This window comes from Eretmochelys imbricata, chromosome 15 (genome assembly GCF_965152235.1).
Source record: "Eretmochelys imbricata isolate rEreImb1 chromosome 15, rEreImb1.hap1, whole genome shotgun sequence".
Classification (NCBI taxonomy): domain Eukaryota; kingdom Metazoa; phylum Chordata; order Testudines; family Cheloniidae; genus Eretmochelys; species Eretmochelys imbricata.
The window spans coordinates 29,721,553-29,744,234 of record NC_135586.1 but is presented as its reverse complement, the minus strand read 5'-3'; the positions used below and the strand labels follow the sequence as shown (position 1 = coordinate 29,744,234).

Sequence of the window (22,682 nt, the reverse complement as noted above, 5' to 3'; positions counted from 1 at the left end):
AAACATGATTTACTGACCCAAGATTTGCCAAAATCATTTTCTGTAATCTGTATTAAGTGTATAAATTCCCTCAGAAACCCCAACACTATTTAGAGAGTGGTCATTTGTACATCTGGGATTTGTGCTTACCTACTGATTTTAGGGTTTTCTAATGGGTAACTACAGTGATGGATGCTAAGTGCTGATGCATTGAGAAACTGGCCTAGTTTTCAGAAGGTTTATGAACCCAGTCCTATTACTTTCAATGAAAGCAGCATATTCTCAGCCCCTCATAGCATCAGGCCACAAGCAACTTGCCCAAAGTCACAGCATGTCCGAAACATGACATCTGGGTTCTGCACTCAGTAGTGATTCCCAGTCCTGTGCTTTAACACAAAATCATCTTTAATATCAAAGTACAGAGAAACTTTTGCAACAAGATGCCTTGTTTCAGCAAGGTAAATCTAGGGAGTGGACACACTCTTGTTCAAAGAAGAGTGCAGCTGTTAAATAAATGCCAAGTAACTTTTTTCAAAACACAAACACATCTCATGACTGTTTAACTTAGTACAGTCTGATTACAAGATAACATGTCATGCTAATTACTTGTAACTTATCAACTACAACATTACCATGAGAAACTATAATTAAGGTTTTCAGTTTAAAAAAAAACTATTCAGTTTCATACAGAACACCTATATACTTTCTTGTAAAATTCATAACTCAGATTAAACAAGACTAGAGTTATACAGAAAATTTTACATTCTCTGCAAGTGTATGCCTCTCTCCTTGTCTGTTTCATAGTGCTTCTAGTAAGCTTCACATGAAGGTGGCAGGGTGGAAGAAGTGGATATCACTAGGCACTGAGACCTAGGAATACATAGATAAAGGCTAGAGATTCTTGGTCAACATTGATAACAGCTTCTAAGAGTCCAAAAGCCTCCAAATCTACTGGATTGTCATCTTTTCTACCTGAGAACTCCTCCCTCCCACCCCCCACACTATTATATTTATAGAAGAGTTCTGCTTGCACATGAACTTAATTAGGATAGGAATACTAGCATTAAGCTTCAATAATCATGATACTCCTGCCCTGGGTTACAGTGCATTAATCACTCGGCTTCTGTATCCATGTGATAAACTCTCCACTCCTCTGTCTACAAGTCAGCAAGCCATGGGGGTGTCAAAGCACAATGCATCACTGTTGAATTACATGCATCTTTACAGAAAGAATCTCTATAAATCTTGCCTCTCTTGTTTTTTGCATTTAAGAACAGATTGCCATACAGTAATTGTAATACCAAGTTCAAAGCAATTTGATTTTCTTGTAGGGTCCCCACCCAATTTTTCTCCAGAGAGGAGGGGAAGGCTGCTCTGCACTCTAGGAGTCCTCTTGCAGCCAGTGCCCTTAGTGATGTTGACAGGCTAGAAAGAGCTTCATTTGAGCAGCCCCTGCATCTTCCAATGCAGGACGGTGACCGCTGCAATTTGGGGCTTTTGAGGATAGAGATAAGTAAACAGGAGGGGAACAAGGAGAAAATCTCAGAGCACAGCTCAGAAAAGGTACAAGTTCCTCCAACTTTACTTTGGTGTTCTGTGGGGTCTTCAGACTCTATAACTTAGTATTCTACCCAACCCTTTTAATAGCAAAGGCCTGACAACAGAACTTGAGCATCCATATATTTACATCCTGGGTACTGTAGAGTTCTTACCATATTGAGAGAGTAATGGTATGGAATCACTGCACAATAAGGCACAAATTTTGTTCTTACCAGTATGGAGATTATTCCTTTGTGTTTCTCTTCAACCAAGTCACAGATGATCTTGTTGTTGAAATATGGAATTGGCTCCCACTGGTATTAGAAAGGGAAAAGTGATTTTCAAGAATTCAGAGAACTTTACCTACTCCAACCTGAAGTAATTCCATGTTAGGATTTAAGGTTTTATTGGAGAGGTTCTTGACCAAGCCACTCCTCAATATATTCCCCCTTTAAGCAGCATTAGCAGAGTTATCTTACTCATTACATTACTATACTGCAATCCTTCAGTCTCTTCTGTTGTAACATATGCAGCTGCTTCTTTTGTTATTAGTATGTCTTTATCCAATGCACAGTTAACCTGTGGAACTTGTTGCCAGGGGATGTCGTGAAGGCCAAAAGTACAACTGGGCTCCAAAAAAGGTTGAGAGGATAGGTCCTTCAATGGCTGTTAGCCAACATGGTCAGGGATGCAACCTATGACCCACGTGTCCCTAAACCTGACTGCCAGAAGCGGGGACTGGATGACAGGGAACGGATCACTTGATAATTGTTCTGTTCATTCCCTTTGAAGCATCTGGTGCCCGACACAGTTGGAAGACAGTACATCGGACAAGATGGACCAATGGTCTGACCCTGCATGGCCATTCTTGTATTACAAGGATCTTCTTTATTTCTACAAAGGCATTTCATTGCAGAGTCTGTTTCTGGCCAAGAGTCCTAGTTCTGCCACATTCTCCTTCAAAGCATACAAATTAACTCAACCAGAATGACTGAACGCGATAGACAGGGTACAACTAGGAGTAATGGGATCAAAGAAGGGAAGGGGGAAAGCTAGGCCAAGTATAGCAAGAGCTTCCTGTGAGTTCTATTACATAGCACAGGGGTTCTCAACTGGAAGCTGGGGGTTAAACAGGGATTCGAGAGTCATGACTATCCCACACATCCCATGTTGCCAAATGGGAGGAGGGCCTGACTAGATGAGATAGGGCCCCCAGGATAAAAGAGGTTGAGAGCTACAGAGAGGACAGTCACCAAAGGGAAGCATTCTTTAAAAGTGTGACAACATGAAAATATACTGTAGATGATAATCCTGTATTAACTGAAGGGAACTGGACAGGTGGAACCACTATGCCTGTTCCATCTCAATCATCAATGATGGTATTTCAACTATAACGGGAAGTTTTGAAAAACACTATTAATGCCTTTGTGAATAAGAGTAAGTTTGCAGTGCAGTGATGTTCCCAAGAGAACAAGATAGGGAAAAAGCAATGAGAGTTACCTCTATGCCTTCCATCTCATATTCCTCCTGCTCTGCCTTCAGAGTCATTTCGATTAACAGCTGCTGGAGCTTTTCGTTGCAGTAATTGATGCAGAACTGTTCAAAACTTTTGAAAAATAAGCAAGAATAGCAATATGTATTAAAGGAAAGCTTTCTATCTGTTGTCTTGATTTGTAGGGAAACAAGTGTACAGAGAATTCCTATTTTAACCCTTCTCCCCATGACAGGAGACGAGCCCATGAAATAGCTGAGGCAGCTGAAGTTTTGTTTTCCCACTAGGATGATATTTTAATAGAAACAGCCCATATACCATTTCATGAGTGGCTACCTACCAGGGTAGATGTTTAATAAGAACTGGAGAACCAGTCTGGATAAAATACTCCACTCCTCCCTCCCCGCCCACCTCCCCTAAAACTTCTGCTTGGAACTCAAACCAAATTAGAGAGCTTTGATAAAGTAAGTGAACTCCACCCTCTACCCTCCCCAAACACAGATGCACACTGTCATCTGGGCTGCAATTCCAGAAGGAAGTACCAACGTTCTTCCCAGAAGGGCTGTTTTTGAGAGACTCCCAGCCCACTTTTACTGACACAGCAAGCTCAAAGCAGACTAACTGCTGAGTGTTTCTGAACTAAACTGCCACATTGTCATCCATCCTTCCCAACAGCTGTATAATTGAACCTATGAAGGCAGAATAAGTGTTCTAGGGCAAGGAGTTTTGTTTGGCTAGAAGAAGGTAGTTGTCACATCCTTCTCTCTAGAGGCTTTGAAAGCTGCCCCACACAAGATGGTGGCCCACTGCAATACTACATGTCCAGAATCCTATGGAAGAACGTGTGCTTTTAACACAATCAGCCAGATAGAGCAAAGTAGTGAGTCGAGGCTTTCACTGTACTTCACTTAGCCAGTTACGCCTACATACTGCAACACATTTCAGAGATTAGGTACAACTCAGAGCTGATGAAGGGAGCTGGGACTCAACTTCCTTGCCTTTGTGGGGTAAGCCAAAGCCTGAGCCCTAATGGCCATGCATTGCTTTGGAAGCAGACCCACATTAGTGTGTGCACAGTTTGACCCAGCTTCAGTGGCACTTACCTGTTTGTATCAAACACTTCAAACCCATAGATGTCAAGCAGCCCAATCACTGTTTTCCTGGTGAGGTCCTGCCAAACATACCATTAAATGCTCCATGAGGAAAAGAGGATTTCTGTAACCGGTCCAATTGCTCTGTATCATTCATGTGGTTCCCTTCACCTAGATTTTAATCTCTCATTTGTTCCCACTCTGCCACTGACCAGGGAGTTCAGGGAGACTCAATACAGGGACAGTGTCATTACAGCCTGGTCCCTCTAGCAGGCAATTCTGCTGCTGAACTGACCAGATATTTTGGTGAGCAAGCCAATACAGGTCTAAATATTCTTTGTGGAGGTTGGGCATAGGGGTAGGAGAGAATGTGGAATAAATCCCCTTTATCTAATGGCTTCACCCTCCTGTAGGCACTGGGAGGATGGCCATCACATATTCGTTCCAGGCAACCACTGTCTTCTATATGTGGGTAGGACACAGGATCCCATGCTGGGGACTCCTGGCTGTTCCTAACTCTGTGTGAACATTTGTAGTCTCCCCAACTCAAAGCCTAATGTTAACTCTCAGACCTGGGTTTCTTAGCTGATAGTACAACACATTCTAGTGCACAGCTACTGTAGATGCAGAGAGGAATCCAACGATTAAATCATTAATGGGGGAATCTAGCCAACCCCCATTTTCTACAAAACTACATATCCAGGATAATGAAAACTGCTCTATGCATGGCTGTCTGGTGGCTTACCAAACCAAAAGCAAAAAGACCTCCTTCAACTAGTCTGGAAGGTCACTTCTCTCTCCTAAGCACAGATATCAAAGCTACTTTCCATACAAGTTTCGTCACCATTTGGAAAACAATTTTTCTGGTCTTCTATAGAGCTCAGTTATATGCTAAACTCCCCTCATTTTGCACCAGCATTACAGACCAGCAAATAGCATGTTAGTTTGCTGCCACATGTCCAACAGGAGAAGCACATACCATAGTTTGGGTGGGTCCTACAGAGGCAGTGATTTTTTTCTTATCAGCTATAAAGTGATCATGTATAGATCTGTGTTTACTTACTATCAGTATGGGCAATTTTAAAGCAGGTCATGCATTGGCCAAACTACCTGACAATGTATCTTTAGTATTCAATTAAAATAAAACCACACAAACAAGCAGAACATGAATCTCCAGCTCACAATGGTTTGGATCCCTGAACTCAACTAGCAGACTTGAGAAGTCTGGTGGAAACCACCACATTACTGTCTCATTCTGGAAGCACTGTCCACTCACTGAATGAGACAGTACTTGTCTGTAGAACACAGTATTAGCTAGAATAGGAACCAACCTTGTTGGCTAAAGATCCATTAATTTTGTTGACTAGCCAAGTAAAAGTCCGCCCATAAATCGCCTTAGCTGCTGCATCCCGAGCACAGAATGCCAAGTCTATGTTCAGGGGACTTAGGACCTGGGGGAAAAAAAAAAGCAGGTAAAAATACTCAAATACAGTAACTAAGATAACTCAAAGTCAGTAATTTTTAAACTCATTTCATGCTTCTGGATTAGAGAGCAAGCTACCATGCGACAGCCTCATTTCACACTGAATCATGAGCAAGCCTTCAGATCAGAACTGACGCCAGCGACAGCTAGCACCTCAGGCTGGTGTGACTACTGCTCTCCAGCCAGCTAGGAGACCGCACGCTGGATCCTACTTCTACACATCTTCCATTCAGCTGCACACATCCTAACCTGTAACAGAGTTCAGACTGGTCCAGTCTCACAATGATGAGATGGATCTGAAGTCAAAGAGGTTTTGGATCATGGTTTTGAAATAGAGTGAGATATTCCATATATCATCTTTTTGGTCAGAAGGTACAAGACAGTAGCTACAAATCTCCTAGCATTAACATACAGGCTACAGGAGAGGAGTCACTGACAGTGAAGTAGATGAATAAAAGTAAGGATTGAGCCCCATTTTACCCCCTAATTTGGGGGCAAACATCCATCTATATACAAGGTAAATGTTGTATACCAGATATAAGGGGAAAATGGGCACACACTATCAGGATTATTAGGAGGCTGCATTTTGGGACTCTGCCAAATTTCAAGGGGAAAAGCCATCAGCAATTCTGATGGCTTTCAATCAACATTAAATGTTATAAGCGGACATTTTATACAAATGCTTGCATCTGCATTGAAGCAGAATTTCTCAAGAAGCACTTTGCAGACTACACAAAGGAAGGTAATGTGGTTCAGACATGTGGCTGTGTGTAAACCTTCCTCGCTTCTGGCTTTTTTCAATCACTTGTTATGTCACTCAGCAGGAAGGCAGCCTCACATCATGTCTCAACTTAATATCTCAGAAATTTACAAAGGAAGGTAACTATTCTTATCACAATTTTACAGATGGGAAAAGAGTCAGAAATTAAGGAAACATCACCAAGTTTGCTGAAAGAATCTGAGAATGTCAAGAACAAAACATAGGGTACCCTGGCTCCTTATCCCAGGGTTTTACCACTAGACTGACTTCTAATAGACTATGAGGAATCTGACACTGGCTTAATTTATACCTCCTCTGATCTGGCTTCTATCTTTCTGTGAGTAAGAGCTTCCTGTAGAATGGATAAGTGGACGCCCAATAACTGCCAAAGAAAAGAGCCACAGTTAGAGTACAAAGGGTAATTTCATGCACACAGTCAATTTGGAATGAAATGTCCAGGCTGCTTCCTTTTACTGTTCATTACTCTTGAAAACCCAAAACATAACAGGACAAACAACATCTGTATTTCTCTGCACCCACAGATAAGGAGTGAAATCCGTCATATTAAGGTTTAAAGGAAAAGGAACCGGACAACTGAGACAGCAATGGTATCTCTGGTCACACTGGGATTTTAAGGAAAATGCTGTAGTTACTTGCACTGGTTTAACATGATTGTCATGATTAGAGGTCGGTCAAGAATGCTCTCCCATAGTGTATTGGCAGACTGCCCAGGCACTTCGTAGGGGTTTGCTCCCTTGTGGAGTACTGAACTGCTGCTTCTCTGTTAGGGTGTAGCCCCCACAACCCATTTCTGGTTGTTAGAGGGTGGCAGTATTGGCAGATTAAGTCACTCTGATCTCTTTTGTTGTATTTAAAACAATGTTAAGCAGTTGATTTCTACTGACAACAGGAAATTCCAAATGGATGCTGCTGCCACTCCAGTCTGAACAAGAAATTTGACCCTTTTGTGCATTGGATAAAAGGAGCCACAAACCAAAACACTGCGTGCCACCACAGCAACAACTGTGCACATCTGTCAGCAGCCACCCTGCAAGCATGCAAAGTCACTTATGCAGGTCTGGGAAGTGACAGTGTGTCTTTATGCCAATTGGGGACAAAAACACTATTAAAAACAATGAGACAGAGGATATTCTAGTAATGACTTAATACACCACACCCACAATGAAAAGCATGGATCAGTTACAAGAAGTGTAATATAATATAAATACCAGCAATGGCTAAAGTTGAATTAAAATGCTAAGGGGCCTGGTTGCATATTATACATTACAGATTTCTACTTTTCCATCTTTATGCTGACAGCAAGAGTTGTGTAAAACATTTACACTTTAGGATTCTGCATTTGGCAGCTCAGTGCAAAGCTCATAGGGGTGCTATAAAGAGGACAGTGGAGAATAATTGATCAAGTCCACTGAAGGCAGGACAAGAACTAATGGGCTTAATCTGCAGCAAGGGAAATTTATGTTCGATATTAGGAAAAGCTTTCTAACTTTAAGGGTAGTTAAGCTCTGGAATAGGCTCCTGAGATAGGTTGTGGAGTCCCCATCACTGGAAGTTTTTGATAACAGTTTGGACAAACCTCTGGAAGGGATGGGCTAGATTCTTTGGTCCTGCCTCAGTGCAGGGGGCAGGACTATTTGACTTCTCAAGGTCCCTTCCACTCCTACATTTCTAGGATACCCTGATTAGCACAGGGACTGTTCAAGCTGGACCTGACGCACCTAGCCAATGTGAGCAGAGACCATCAGAGCGGAGACCATCCGTCTAGAGAATTTGGAAGCTTCCTAGGACAGTACGTGCTACCATCCACAAATCAAAAAACATAGCAAGGAAGAGAAGCAACCCCTCAGTCCTAGTGCCTTGGGCCCCCGCTTCCAAATCTGTATGGAAGATTCCAGTCTCCCCAGAGATGATACCTTTGAGATCCATTTGATCTGGCTGCTGTTGGTGATGATGGCATGACCGTTATTATCTTCTTCATACTGAATATTCCCCAGGTGCAGGACACTGGCAATGACCCCAAAGAGATGCTGAGGCCAAAGTGACAAAAAGACTGTTAAAAGCCAAGTTCATATGGTTACATGCAGTGATGAGCTGCCAAAATCTTAACAATCGGTTCCCTATAAAAAGTTCTGATGTAAGGGATGTGCCCCAGTATATATTTTTTGTACCAACAGGGTAACCATACGTCCGTATTTTTAAATTTTAAAAATTCCTCCCAGATGGCGATTTAAGAACCAAAAGGCCTGACCTGTCTGGGAAAATACGGGTGTATGTTAACCTTGCCTAAAGTTTTTTCAAAAAGATGGGCCTGAACTAGAAATGAGCTCCGTTTCACAGGTGTGGGGCCCTGCCGTGCCCTGGGCGGCGTGCTAGGCAGGTGTCCCAATTTTATAGGGACAGTCCTGATTTTGGGGTCTTTCTTATATAGGGTCCTATGACCCTCCACCCCCTGTCCTGATTTTTCACACTTGCTGTCTGGTCACCCTAGGGTGTGCACATGTGTGGGTCCCAGCTGCTCCCTGCCCCCCTCATTGAAGCAGGTGTGCAGGGTTACTGCCCTGAGAACTGCAGGGCACCAGTGGACGTGGGGCCAGCTGCAGACAGGCGCAGGGCTGGCTGGGGGCAGGGTGGGAGGGTGCACGCAGCAGGGGCTGGCTGAAGACAGGGCAAGGGGGTGCATGCGGCAGGGGCTGGCTGCGGGCATGGGGTCCAGGGCTGGCTGCGGGCAGGGCAGGGGATGCATGCAGCAGGGGTTGGCTAAATACAGGGCAGGGGCTGGCTGTGGGCAGGGGGTGGGTGCTCATAGGGAGCAACCCAAGCAGCAGGACACAGCCTAGGCCCAGCAGAGCAGCTGGGGACCCACCAGGCAGCAGCTGGAGCCCCAGGGCCAGGGGAGCAGCCGCAGCAACAAGGCTCGTGCCCAGGGCCAGGCGGCAGCCCACATGGCTCCTGCAGCGCAGCGCCCCCGACGGCCGGAGGAGGAATTACATCATTTCCCGGCCAGAGCCCATCAAAGCCTCAGTGTCCCCTGCAGGGAAGTGGGTTAAAACTGCTTCAAAATTTAACAACCGGTTCGTGCAAACTGGCTCCAGCTCACCACTGGTTACATGGTCATTATTCTTAATGAGAGTATGCTCTAGTTTGGCTCAGCGGTAGTGCAATCTGTTGATCTGAAAATCAACTACTGCTGAGGGAGACAGTGAGAGATCATCAGCTACTTCTCTAGACATGGTACAGAAGGACACTCCAACCTGGCCGCCTCCTTCCAGTCTGACTCCCTGGGATATAAACATCTGACACTTCAAAATTAAGCCAGCTGCTCAACCTAAGAAATAGATGGATGGTGGGAATCACCGAAGTCCATGGGAGAGGCAAAGACAAGGTCACCAGGCATGCATGCATATAATAGGGCCTGCATCTCAGGCCATCTTGGTGCTGGGACCATCACTTTTATAGACTCTTCTTCCCTTACTCCTGAGAAGTTCACAACACAGGCAGCAAAAAAAAAGGGCACTTCGCTACATGATGCGGTTAAGCCAAAAGCAATCCTTGCACTTGCAAAATGGAGATAGAGAGCCATTTCAGAGAGGCATAGAGGATACCCCTATGAACTCTGGACCCAACTTACTTAAGTGGTATCAAAAATCAGTTAGTTAGGAACTGCAGAGAGGGAGAGAAGGGAGCATGTTTTAATTTGTACCATGCATTTGAAAGAGAATTGGTCGTTCAATAAAGCCACAACCATATCCCCCAAACTCCTAATTCTATGTCCCATGTTATGCAGGACATCAAATTAATCCTTCTGGTCTTAAAAAAAGAAAATCTATCAAGAAAATGTTTAATGATATGAAGAGTAACAGCTCCTGGTTTTTATAGGGGACATGAAGTTCTGGTGCCAATCTCTACCTTTATACACGTGACATTTTTCACCAGAGGTAGCACTATAGACTTCCTTTAGCAACACACTGCGGACACCAGAAACCACAGGGTGGGGAGGGGATCAGAAAGTTTGCTACTGGCCCAGTAATACTGTTTGTAAAGCACTTTCCCCTGGTGGGTACAGGCATTGGTTATTACATCCCATTTTCCTATCCATTATGGAATATCAGAAGCCCATAAGGTATTCAGACAATTCCTGCTCTTAGGTGATCTTGTCCATGTCTTAGTGCAAGATTGTTCCCCACAACACATACTTCAGCACTGCGTCCAGTCTTAGGTGTTCCACCACTTCCTTAAAGAGAGTTGTAGAGCCCTTATTTGGAAATTCCCCAGATATCCACCCTGAACCAGGATGGAATCAGCAGTTACCCCCTTTCATAAATGCACATCCCTTCATACCTCAATATCTGTTTCAGTGAAGTCAATGACAGAGAAGGCTTTGTGGACTGTTTTCCAGTCACTCTTGTCATTAATGGAAGACACTTTGGCACATCGACCCTATTGAGGAGAAGAAAGAGGCATGAAAACTTTGCATCCATCACTACAGTTCTATTGATCAGGTGATCTGTGTACCACTAGCCAATCTCACCTTGGCTTGGCATTTTTGATTCCCAGTTCTTTACCACCTTGTTTACAGGTATACACACAGGTTATTCCACCCCTGCCCGTACAACCCATGGCTCTACTTGTCAGTCCTTTCTGTAACCGTTACTTAAGAGCACGGTGTGTGTTGAGTTTGGGTAAAATTGAAGGGCAAATTATCTGCATATTATACTCCATCAAAAACTAAAGGAAATAGGAGTCATAAAACAGCAGTTTGCGCAGATGATTCTGCATTTTATGAACAAGTGTAGGAATGCTTTTCTTCATCTCATATGTAACAGCTGCTTAAGTCAAGCTTACTTATTTTACACCAAATTAATAAAGACAGACTTAAAGAGAGACCTTTACACCGAGTGTAACTTGCAGGTAGTCATTTTACTAGTTAATAGTTTAGGCCATGCTTTCCACTGAATCAAAGGGGTGTTTTTAAACACCAGCCAGCTGTTCTGCTTAGTAACATCTGCCATTCAGTCACAATGCTTCTAGGATATAGCACTCATTTGCCAGGCAACAGTTTAATGTTTATCACAGTCTATCAGACAGATTAAGAACTTCACAGCCGTGGACTAGGCAAAAGCTCTAAGGTGGAGTAAGTGGTTACCCACGCACAAATAGCCTCACTAAGAGGACTGAAGAATACAAAGTGATTGTATTGTTAAATTCCTTATTGAATAAGATTTCTCATTTCAGTTTGCTTCATTGTGAAATCCCTTTCTAAATTAATGGAGAGGCAAGGACAGGTAGAATTCATAACTAGAGAGTAGAAACTAATTCAGGGCCAAGTTTTAGTCTCTCATGCAGCTTCTACTTATTTCACAGCCTCAGAGCAGAATTTTGGCAAGCCATAGTGTTGTCTCATTCTAAAGTGCTTTATCCAGTAATACTGCAAAAGTTAGTGCCTCAACTTCCTTTACTTCTAATATTGCTGCAGCTCTGGACCCAGGGCGAATCAATATCAAAAAGGTGAAACAAGTGTAGAAAAATCATACTACCGACAGCTGTTCTACAGTATTATAATCACTTAGAAAGTCATTAGCTATAGTCATAAAAAGAAAAAAGGAGTACTTGTGGCACCTTAGAGACTAACCAATTTATTTGAGCATAAGCTTTTGTGAGCTACAGCTCACTTCATCGGATGCATACTGTGGAAACTGCAGAAGACATTATATACACAGACCATGAAACAATACCTCCTCCCACCCTATTCTCCTGCTGCTAATAGCTTATCTAAAGTGATCACTCTCCTTACAATGTATATGATAATCAAGTTGGGCCATTTCCAGCACAAATCCGCAGAAGTGAAGGAACAGATTGATAGAGCCAGAAGAGTTCCCAGAAGTCACCTACTACAGGACAGGCCCAACAAAGAAAATAACAGAACGCCACTAGCCGTCACCTTCAGCCCCCAACTAAAACCCCTCCAACACATTATTAAGGATCTACAACCTATCCTGAAGGATGACCCAACACTCTCACAAATCTTGGGAGACAGGCCAGTCCTTGCCTACAGACAGCCCCCCAACCTGAAGCAAATACTCACCAACAACCACACACCACACAACAGAACCACTAACCCAGGAACCTATCCTTGCAACAAAGCCCGTTGCCAACTGTGCCCACATATCTATTCAGGGGACACCATCACAGGGCCTAATAACATCAGCCACACTATCAGAGGCTCGTTCACCTGCACATCCACCTATGTGATATATGCCATCATGTGCCAGCAATGTCCCTCTGCCAAGTACATTGGTCAAACTGGACAGTCTCTATGTAAAAGAATAAATGGACACAAATCAGATGTCAAGAATTATAACATTCATAAACCAGTCGGAGAACACTTCGATCTCTCTGGTCACACAATTAGACATGAAGGTCACTATCTTAAAACAAAAAAAACTTCAAATCCAGACTCCAGTGAGAAACTGCTGAATTGGAATTCATTTGCAAATTGGATACTATTAATTTAGGCTTAAATAGAGACTGGGAGTGGCTAAGTCATTATGCAAGGTAGCCTATTTTCCCTTGTTTTTTCCTACTCCCCCCCCCCCCCCCCCCCAAGACGTTCTGGTTAAACTTAGATTTATGCTGGAAATGGCCCACCTTGATCATCATACACATTGTAAGGAGAGTGGTCACTTTAGATAAGCTATAACCAGCAGGAGAGTGGGGTGGGAGGAGGTATTGTTTCATGGTCTCTGTGTATATAATGTCTTCTGCAGTTTCCACAGTATGCATCCGATGAAGTGAGCTGTAGCTCACGAAAGCTTATGCTCAAATAAATTGGTTAGTCTCTAAGGTGCCACAAGTACTCCTTTTCTTTTTGCGAATACAGACTAACACGGCTGTTACTCTGAAACCAGCTATAGTCATGACTTCTACCATACTGGAGTACTTGAACAATAAAGAAAATCCATCAAGTCATAGGTGAGCACAACAACCAACAAGGTACTGCAGATCTATGCTGCCAAATTCATCACAGGTGGTTCCATGCTGGGGGCCTAATTATCCCAACCTGTATAAGATACATGTACTTCTGTGGATTGCGTTCTAGTCCTAGCCAGCGAAGCAGGTCATCTTCCCCACCCTCCAGCAACTGGTAGAAGATATGGAAATTCCGTTCCCCATTGTTTTGATGAACAACTCGGGATTTCTCAATCAGGTAACTGAGGATGTGCCCTCCTACTGGAGCTCCCTAGAGGGGGAAAACAAAAAAAACAAAACAAAAACAGCCAGGTGAGCTTAGACTGCTAAGCCTTCAACACCCAACAGTCCAAGTGACAGAAAGTCAGCAGAAGTGTTGTTACTGTGTATTCTTATTAACACACATACTGTGACAGGCTTCTGGCGTCATTGCTACTCATCTGCTCTTCTTCCGCTTCATTAGTTTCTCTATTAAAATATCACTTACAAGTTGACACATACTGTCTGAGGAGTGACTGTCTTTTCAACTAACTCCTGCTCTGTAGTGAAATATTACCTTCTCCACTGAGCAGTTGGCTGTGTTGCCAATAAAGCTGAAAACTTCCAAGATACAAGACTTCAGACACCTCAGTCAAAAAACACAAGAGCAGTAAAAATTAGGTCAGAAGGTAGTCTGCAAGGTAAATAATTTTGCAGGGCAGTAGAAGGTTTACTGACTAAGTATTCCATGTTGGTGCCATGCAGCTACATAGCTATGCTTGTCTTGAGAATGGTCCAACACATTTGTTTTTACCTTAAAATCAAATTGGATATCCATGTATTTTCCAAACCTACTTGAGTTGTCATTACGCAGAGTTTTTGCATTTCCAAAAGCCTGCAGAGAAACAAGTAAAACCAAGTCACTCCTCTTGCTGCTAAGAGCTCTGCATCTAGAACTAGGGTCATGAGGAACTGAGGAGAAACATCAGCATGTACAGCTTTAGATATCCTATGCACTTTTCCTCTTTTCATGCTTGGTAAGTCAATAGGCAGCTAAATCCCATGAAACTCTGAAAAATTAGGTTTGTGCTTACCGGAGACTTGACATACTTGCTTCCCTCCTTCCCCACCCTCTGCTGACACACTGCATTCCATAAGAGTAGAATCCATCTGCCCAGACACACCATTAGTTTACACTCAACATACATTCAGTACTTTCAGTTCTCTGATTCTCTTCAGTTCGTTCTTCATGTAGGGTTAAGTATCAACGGCAGTAACTAAATGTGAGCCATTGTTTGGTCATGAATATTTAGACAAGCGTTCCTAAAATTTCTGACAATATGAGTACTTGTCATCTAAAATTCACTGAATGTGTGTGCCCACCAGGAGTCTATATCCAGCTCTCAGCGCATCTGATTTTGGGGAGAGCTCTAAAACCTGTCCAGAATAGCAGTATCCAGTTACCTTCCTGCACATTAGGCAACTAGAGGGATAGGTGACAGATGCTTGTTCATTCATTGATATGGTTCAGCATTTATTAAGTGGTCTCAAAAATATTTTCTCCTTTCCTTATGGAGCACTACTGAGAAAAATCCCCTCTTTGCACAGCATTTATACTGAGGGTGTTTTGATTATAGATGAAGAAATATTGTAAACTGAAAGTTACAAATGGAAAAAAATTTAAATCCCTGAACAGCAAATTGGCCTACATCAATTCCTTCACATTTTCCAAGTCAGACAGGGCATTCTTGCAAAGGGGCTGAAATTACTTTTCTTATAATGCAACCGGAGATCAAGTATCCCTGCAAACTGGAGGCCATTCTGCTGATTAGATCTCTTTTTCCTTCCATGCATTCAAAACATTTCAGTTCTATATACACAGAGAAATCTTGCAGACTCCAGCCAGTCTCTGCATGGTTCACCTTTAGGGTTTTTTATTTTATTTTGGTTTTACCTCCAGAACTGGATTGGAGAGCAGCAGGCGATCACGGACTATTTGCAGCTGTTCCGTAGTTGGGCAGGTCACTGCAAAGTACTGCAAGATCTTCTTGGAGGCTTCTGTTTTCCCAGCTCCACTCTCCCCAGAGATGAGGATGAAGTGGTTATTGTATTCAGCACACATTATCCGGTAGGCATTGTCAGCTATGGCATATCTGAATAAGAGAGTCGCCCCCCCAAAATCAAATCAGCTTTAAGAATTACTCGATATGAAACATCCATACAAAATGGCAGAAAGCTCTGACAGGAGTAAATGTTCCATAGGATCCTTAACACTGGAGACAGCTAAAATTTACAGACCTTGAACTGGACAGGCAAGCAATGTTCCCAGCAGAAAATTTGCTGATTCACAAATTCAAAGTAGAAACATTAATTCAAATTGAGAGGTAGGCACATGACGGAGGAAAAGAGCTTTATCAACAGAACCCATTTGGGCTATGCACACTGCTGTGGACCTAGGTTAGCACGCTGCAGGCCTGTGACCCAAAGGCAGAGACCAACCAACCTCAAATTTTCATTTTCAATGCAGCCAGCTGGTCAGTGCCAACTTCTGCCCATGAAGATATTTTAAAAGGTAACAGTTAGTGCAACCACTCTTACCGCGCCCCCCCCCCCGTTATTTGGGAAGAAAATGCAAAAATCTACATCCATCTTTGAAATTTTACCTCAACCCACTCCTGCTCCCAGAACCAGCTGGAGGCAGAGTTATGAGCACTGAGAATAGATGGAGCCCACGGAGCCAGGAGGAAGGGCAGAGACTGTGAAAGGGAATGTTTCAGACAAACTAACGAGAGATATACTCAGTACTGGAATTATGCCAGGGCACATCATGGCGGAGCCCTGATGGTCTGACATCCCATCATCAGGTAAGTGAGGAAGGTATCCACTGAGCTCTGACTTGCTAGAAAAATTCCTTAATTCTAGCCCTGACTGACACAGATTCTTCCCTGTGGCTTTTGACAAATTGGCCTCTCAATTTCACCCTCTGTAAAATGGAGATAAATACTTACATGCCCTCACAGGAAAGTTGTGAAGAGTAATTAACATTCACAAAACATTTGTATTTTCAAAGCTGTGTTAATATTAAGTTGACATACCCTCCTTCCAAGTTCTGACATCCAAATGCCAACCTTGCAGACATATACTAGACTAGATAATATTTAGTCCTGCCATGAGGCAGGGGACTGGACTAGATGACCTCTCAAGGTCCCATCCAGTCCTATGATTCTATTATATGGTCTAATTGAAGTTATTTGATAAATAACCCAGCAAAGAGTAGCAAGTTCCTGCTAAGATTGCTATTAAGAAAAGTTCCCCCACTCCCACCAATTACTTCTGAAAGTGTTTGTAATATAAAAAACACAACAGTGCTAGACCTGACTGTGTGAAAGTCAAAGTGTTTGTGAACTGAAAGCAGGGGAATTTAGTGCTACTTACATATGTGGTGGCAGTTCAAAAAAGTTGACCCCTTGATAGATCTCCATCTGTTTAACGGAGTAGAAATCCAACTCTTTGTAGGGATTCACAGATACTAGAAGGGTACCAATATATGTCTACAAGGAAGAACAGAGCGTAGACAAACAGAATGACTTCTCCTGAGGGGCAACCTCAAGCATACCATGTGAAAAACTGACAAAAATAGAACATGTGGAACTTTTCTGTAACAAAACTTTTAAAGACTTCAGTATTTCTGTGCTCCATTTCTAACTCCCCATACACTTAAACCCTTATTTAAAAGGTTGGCTGGCAAAGTAATTACACTGGTTTAGTCCTTTAATTGTCCTAATAGAGACTTGATACCTCTGTCCCTTGATGTTTCTGGGATTTGATTCATATCCCAGTTAACATAGGAACGTATTTGCCCATAACGAACACTGTTCTGTTAATTCATTGAAAGTCTGCTATTCTCCAGATGTGATGCTGATGCATCATAGGAAAGCTAAAGCCATAAGCCATTTGGTGGTTCCTTAAACCTGTGCACGTCTGCAGTGTAGTAGCCGTGTTGGTCCCAGGATAGGAAGGAGACAAGATGAGTGAGGTAATCTCTTTTGTTGGACCAAACTTCTGTTGGTGGAAGGTACAAGCTTTCAGGCTACACAGAGCTCTTCTTTCTGCTCTGCTTCCTTACCCAGACTTGAAGAGCTCTGTGTAGCTCAAAAGCTTGTACCTTTCCCCAGCAGAAGTTGGTCCAACTCTTTCTTAGGACTGTATATGGAAAGAAATAATTCCTTCCTTCCAGATACGCTGGAGGGTAGGGATAGGATACAGAAGGACCTAGACAAATTGGAGGATTGGGCCAAAAGAAATCTGATGAGGTTCAATAAGGATAAGTGCAGGGTCCTGCACTTAGGACGGAAGAATCCAATGCACCGCTACAGACTAGGGACCGAATGGCTAGGCAGCAGTTCTGCGGAAAAGGACCTAGGGGTGACAGTGGACGAGAAGCTGGATATGAGTCAGCAGTGTGCCCTTGTTGCCAAGAAGGCCAATGGCATTTTGGGATGTATAAGTAGGGGCATAGCGAGCAGATCGAGGGACGTGATCGTCCCCCTCTATTCGACATTGGTGAGGCCTCATCTGGAGTACTGTGTCCAGTTTTGGGCCCCACACTACAAGAAGGATGTGGATAAATTGGAGAGAGTCCAGCGAAGGGCAACAAAAATGATTAGGGGTCTAGAACACATGACTTATGAGGAGAGGCTGAGGGAGCTGGGATTGTTTAGCCTGCAGAAGAGAAGAATGAGGGGGGATTTGATAGCTGCTTTCAACTACCTGAAAGGGGGTTCCAAAGAGGATGGCTCTAGACTGTTCTCAATGGTAGCAGATGACAGAACGAGGAGTAATGGCCTCAAGTTGCAGTGGGGGAGGTTTAGATTGGATATTAGGAAAAACTTTTTCACTAAGAGGGTGGTGAAACACTGGAATGCGTTGCCTAGGGAGGTGGTGGAATCTCCTTCCTTGGAAGTTTTTAAGGTCAGGCTTGACAAAGCCCTGGCTGGGATGATTTAACTGGGAATTGGTCCTGCTTCGAGCAGGGGGTTGGACTAGATGACCTTCAGGGGTCCCTTCCAACCCTGATATTCTATGATTCTATGATTCCTGAGCCCTGCAGATGAACAAATCTCAGGTTTCAAGGTGTAAGTCTAATTGCCTTAACTTTAGACTATTTCAGTGAGCCAACGTTACGCAACACTTTAGAACCTAGTAACAACTGACACGCCATATTCCACCAAGCCCTTTCCTTTGTTCCCACTTGCCTCATCAAAATATTGAGATTCACCTAACAGAAGAGAGGTTTGGTAAGATTCTCTGCCATTTAAGATCTGCACAGCAACAAACGTTGCACTGTGGGTGCTCAGAACCTTTGAAAAAAAATAGGGCCATTAAGAACTAGCAAATTTTCATCCTGCGGTTCAGTGCATTCTCTGTGCTGGCTTGGCTTTTCGTGTTCTTTTTTTATTTATTGCACACCACTCGGACACCTGGACATAAACCATACCATCCACAGAAGATAGATATAAAAAGTGTATCTAAAGGGCAAACAGGGCAGTCAGCCTGCGAGATTCTGTAAACATCCTTCAAACTTTCCCCATACAGCAGACATAACAGCAAAGCATTAGAAAGCCATAATCTTGGGGAGATATTCACTCTGTACTGACAAGCCAACACTGCAGCGACAAGAGAAATCAAGTCCACCTGGAACTCTGATCATCCCAATACAATGGTTCCACAGAGAAGCACCATTTGGCCTTACTCTTTGATCTGACTTGTAAGCAGGTTGTAGTCTGAGGCATGTCATCCTCCCACAATTACATGTTAGTTCACAGTATCTTCTAGACACAAGTACCAGTATTGCCATGAAAGAGGAAGTCATAAAAGCATGCAGATTTACGTAGATGAGGTTCTCTCTGTATCGTTTGCGAAGGTTGTCCAAGAAAGCAGCCTCACTGGTGTGGGAATCCAAAAGAACGAAGTCCTGTACCCCAACTCTGTCCCGGGCGATCAGAGCCCCTTCCATGTTCAGCTGGTTGTGGTTATCACTCACCTCTTCTTTCTACAATGCAAAGAAAGTAGCTCAGTTATGTGTGTTTGATCCTTTGTTTTCTGATGGGGGAGCTTTCACACTGGAGTAAACTAAAAAAAAAATCCATTTCTATTAAAAGCTCTGGACCTTTTCGTTATTTCAGCAATTAATGGCTTAAAAAAGGGTTCCCTCCTTCCCAGCCTAATAGCTTGTTTGGCGCCATCAGAATCCTGTGTTTTAACATTCCATTTTGTGGTCATGGCCCAGTGGCTAAGGCATTAGCCTGGGATGCAAGAGACCTGAGTTCAAATCTCCCAATGTGACACTGGGCAAATCTCCCACTAGGTGTGCCTCAGTTCTCAATCTGCACAATGGAGATAACAGCACTGCCCTGCCTCAGCATTATTGTGAGGAGAAATTCACTAAAGACTGAGGTGCCCAGGTGGGCTAGTGTAATGGGAGCTGTAAGTACCCAAGCTAAATACAGATAGCATTAATGCTGCCAATTCACCATTAACGATCCTACAGTGAAGCACAAGGAAGCAACCTTAAATTTCAGCTCAAACACAGCTTTGGTAATTAGCAAGAGAAGAATGGTGACAATCCTTTAAAACGTAAAGGATGCATATTTATATCTGATCTGCCAGACAGTCCCCAGGTATGAAATATTCTCCTAGGTTGTTTGTACCTTAATAGGCTGCAGTAAGGCAAGCTGCCCTGCAGAACGAAAGCTCAGTTGGAACAGTCAGTCATCCAAATACTATACTAGGAAGATCCTCAAACTGGAGTTTTCAAAAAAACTGCATTTCTCTAACCAGTGGGAAATTCAATCCTGATGTGGGTTTATTGGCACTGTGACAATTAGCTTCCCATTACTGTGAACCCCAAGCCTACTCAAGATTTGACCATTAGAATGAAGATCTGAGCTTCCATAACAGATTAATTTTTCCAGACAACCAAGATTAGACAGAAAGAAAAAAGAAAGCTCAGGTTTTCACATAGGGTTCTCTAGAACTTAACACAATTGCCCAAAAGCCAGACAAACCTGGTTCCTCAACTCAGATGAGCTATTAATTTAGACAAGCCACTAACCCCCTGTCTGAGTCATCTCAACTGCTTCCAGCTGAGTTGGTTTAGTTCAGATACAAGGAGATCAGGTGAGCTGCTCAAGCTACAGCAGCTGGGGCGACTTTAAAAAAGGAGGGTCTTCCGAAAAACACAGGTGCTGCCTCTGACCTTATTAGTTTTCCCAAGGAAATAAAAATTAAACTTGCGTCTGCTGCATGGAGGACAACGACGACATTTTTTAAGCCTCCTACAAGCAGATGAGGAACAACTTTTTAAGTTTGGACAGCAGATGTCTCCATACACCAAGGAAAGCGTTCTGGACGTAAGGATGCAATGATTACTAGATACAACCGAGTTGTCTGGCTGGAGACACTGCACTTTTGGAGTGATCTGGAGACAACAATGCTGTCTCGGCTAGCGGTCTCCTCTCAAAACAGCGGAACACTGTGCCAGGGCTATTGCTGAGCAAAAGGCCTCTCCATTTCTCTGCGCTATTCATTTTTGACAGATTACCTTGGAAAAATACTTTTATAATTAACGGTCTTTCCCATGACTGGGATACAGCTATTCTGTTCTGATTTAGAGATTGCATTAGATTTCTTACCCTTCCGTTTTTAATGTGTTAAGTGGACATATTTAACACTAGCAAGTGGACAAGTAGGATATTCTTTATAATTTCTATAGCACTTAAATTTCAAAAGTCCTGTATAAACATTACACATTTCCAAGAACTCATTTCTCACTCTGTGCATGATTTACTTTCCTTATATTGGGCCAAAAAAATTAAAAAAAAAAATGAAGTTAAGGTGAGCTCAAAATGTTTTGAGCTGTTCTGGGACTTGGTGAATTAGACTAGAGAAATAAATTTGGCTGAAGATCACTATACTTATGTAAAGGTTTATCAGATATGGGAATTGTAATGTAAGTCTCATGTCTGGTATTATTGTGTTGGCCTTTATGACAGTGGTTCTTGATATTTTCTACTCTCTCTCAAAATGATGATGCACAAAAGATTGGGAACTGGCGTTGAAAGGATGTTGTGAGAGGCTATTTATGTAGCTGTTGTGGTGCTATTTTAGTTTTTACCAGAAACTGCAGGAAAAGTCAGAATAAAATGCTATTTCTGCTTTTATTTCTAGTTTCTACTGATTTTTGGCAAACCTTGACTCTGGACTTGAGCTTTGGAGAAGGTCTGGATAGCATGAATGGAAGAAAGCAAGTCTTGCTGTCAGAAGTACAATCATGCAAGAAGAATTTCACCAAAGGCGTATCAAAGCACTGAACTGAAGTTCACAACTTGTTATAGGCCTGGGATAAGGAGATTTAATTGAGCTCAGAGGCTAGTCATTCTTTCACAAGACATGCAGTACATTAACCCTGTCTACGAACACACTAAGTGCATTACCTGGTTTCATAAAAATGAAGCATCTCCGCGTCACAAAATCCATCCCGCGCGCCCCCCAATTTCAGAAGTAATCTTGCCACATGTTTCAGATATACAGAGAGGTTTTGACCACTTAGTTATTAAAAAAAATCTCATTGTAATTACTGGAGTTAAACTTTTGGTCCAGATGCAGGGACATTCTCTTAAAGGAATTTTAATTTTAAGTGGAAGAAAGAAATACTACATCCTCTGAATTGCTTCGTACTATTGCTGGGCCCTCATTAAGCAACTTGTGTTCCAACCCAGAGGTAGAAGTGGCGGCTGTATTTTTAGTCATGTGTGAAGGACTTGATCTTTGTGCATGAAACCTGCCCTTACTCAAACATTGTATCTGGAAGCTCACCTTCAGAATTATTTTCGAGTTCTTAACAGAATAGATACCTACAGGAAAATACTGGACTCTCTACAGTACATAGAAGACCAAGGTGTACAGGAAGAGAGAAAAATCACCATGAATTCCAGCATGCTTTTAACACACTGTAAACCCTGAATTTGACTCTTTACAAAACTAAAAGTAGTGTTAGGGCTTGAAACCCCTCAGTTTTTGATCTGCATGGCATCACTACTGAAGCAGATGTGTGGAATGAAAGTAAACTGATTCACAAGTTTTATACTTTTAGTGCTGACATTTTCTAAGATGCTAGGGACAGGAACAGTTAGGACACATTTCTAGTGTCTCTAAAGGGGTTATAAATTTGCAAGAATTAGTTCATTCTGATCTCTTCCATAATATAGTATTGAATGACCATTCTGACAGGAACAAAGCAGCAACTTGATTCAGTCTGTTTGGAACTTCTACAAAAACACAGGAGAGCATTCATATCTGGTTTTGTATCAC

At 42.7% G+C, this 22,682-nt stretch overlaps 1 protein-coding gene across 1 annotated transcript in view; it reads right to left on the bottom strand.

Annotated features, from left to right (window-relative positions):
• MYO1H (myosin IH) overlaps positions 1-19,329 on the bottom strand; it is a 40,322-nt gene extending 20,993 nt beyond the window's left edge. Inside the window, exons 1-12 of the mRNA XM_077834915.1 lie at positions 19,201-19,329; positions 16,746-16,861; positions 15,265-15,463; positions 14,125-14,205; positions 13,423-13,602; positions 10,704-10,802; positions 8,279-8,392; positions 6,655-6,726; positions 5,433-5,552; positions 4,114-4,181; positions 3,019-3,124; positions 1,752-1,832 (exon numbers count right to left, since the gene is read on the bottom strand). Of these exons, the coding sequence (XP_077691041.1) occupies positions 1,752-1,832; positions 3,019-3,124; positions 4,114-4,181; positions 5,433-5,552; positions 6,655-6,726; positions 8,279-8,392; positions 10,704-10,802; positions 13,423-13,602; positions 14,125-14,205; positions 15,265-15,463; positions 16,746-16,861; positions 19,201-19,326 (1,362 nt within the window). The 5' untranslated portion in view covers positions 19,327-19,329. The remainder of the gene's footprint in view (positions 1-1,751; positions 1,833-3,018; positions 3,125-4,113; positions 4,182-5,432; positions 5,553-6,654; positions 6,727-8,278; positions 8,393-10,703; positions 10,803-13,422; positions 13,603-14,124; positions 14,206-15,264; positions 15,464-16,745; positions 16,862-19,200) is intronic.
• Between the last annotated feature and the right edge of the window lie 3,353 nt (positions 19,330-22,682).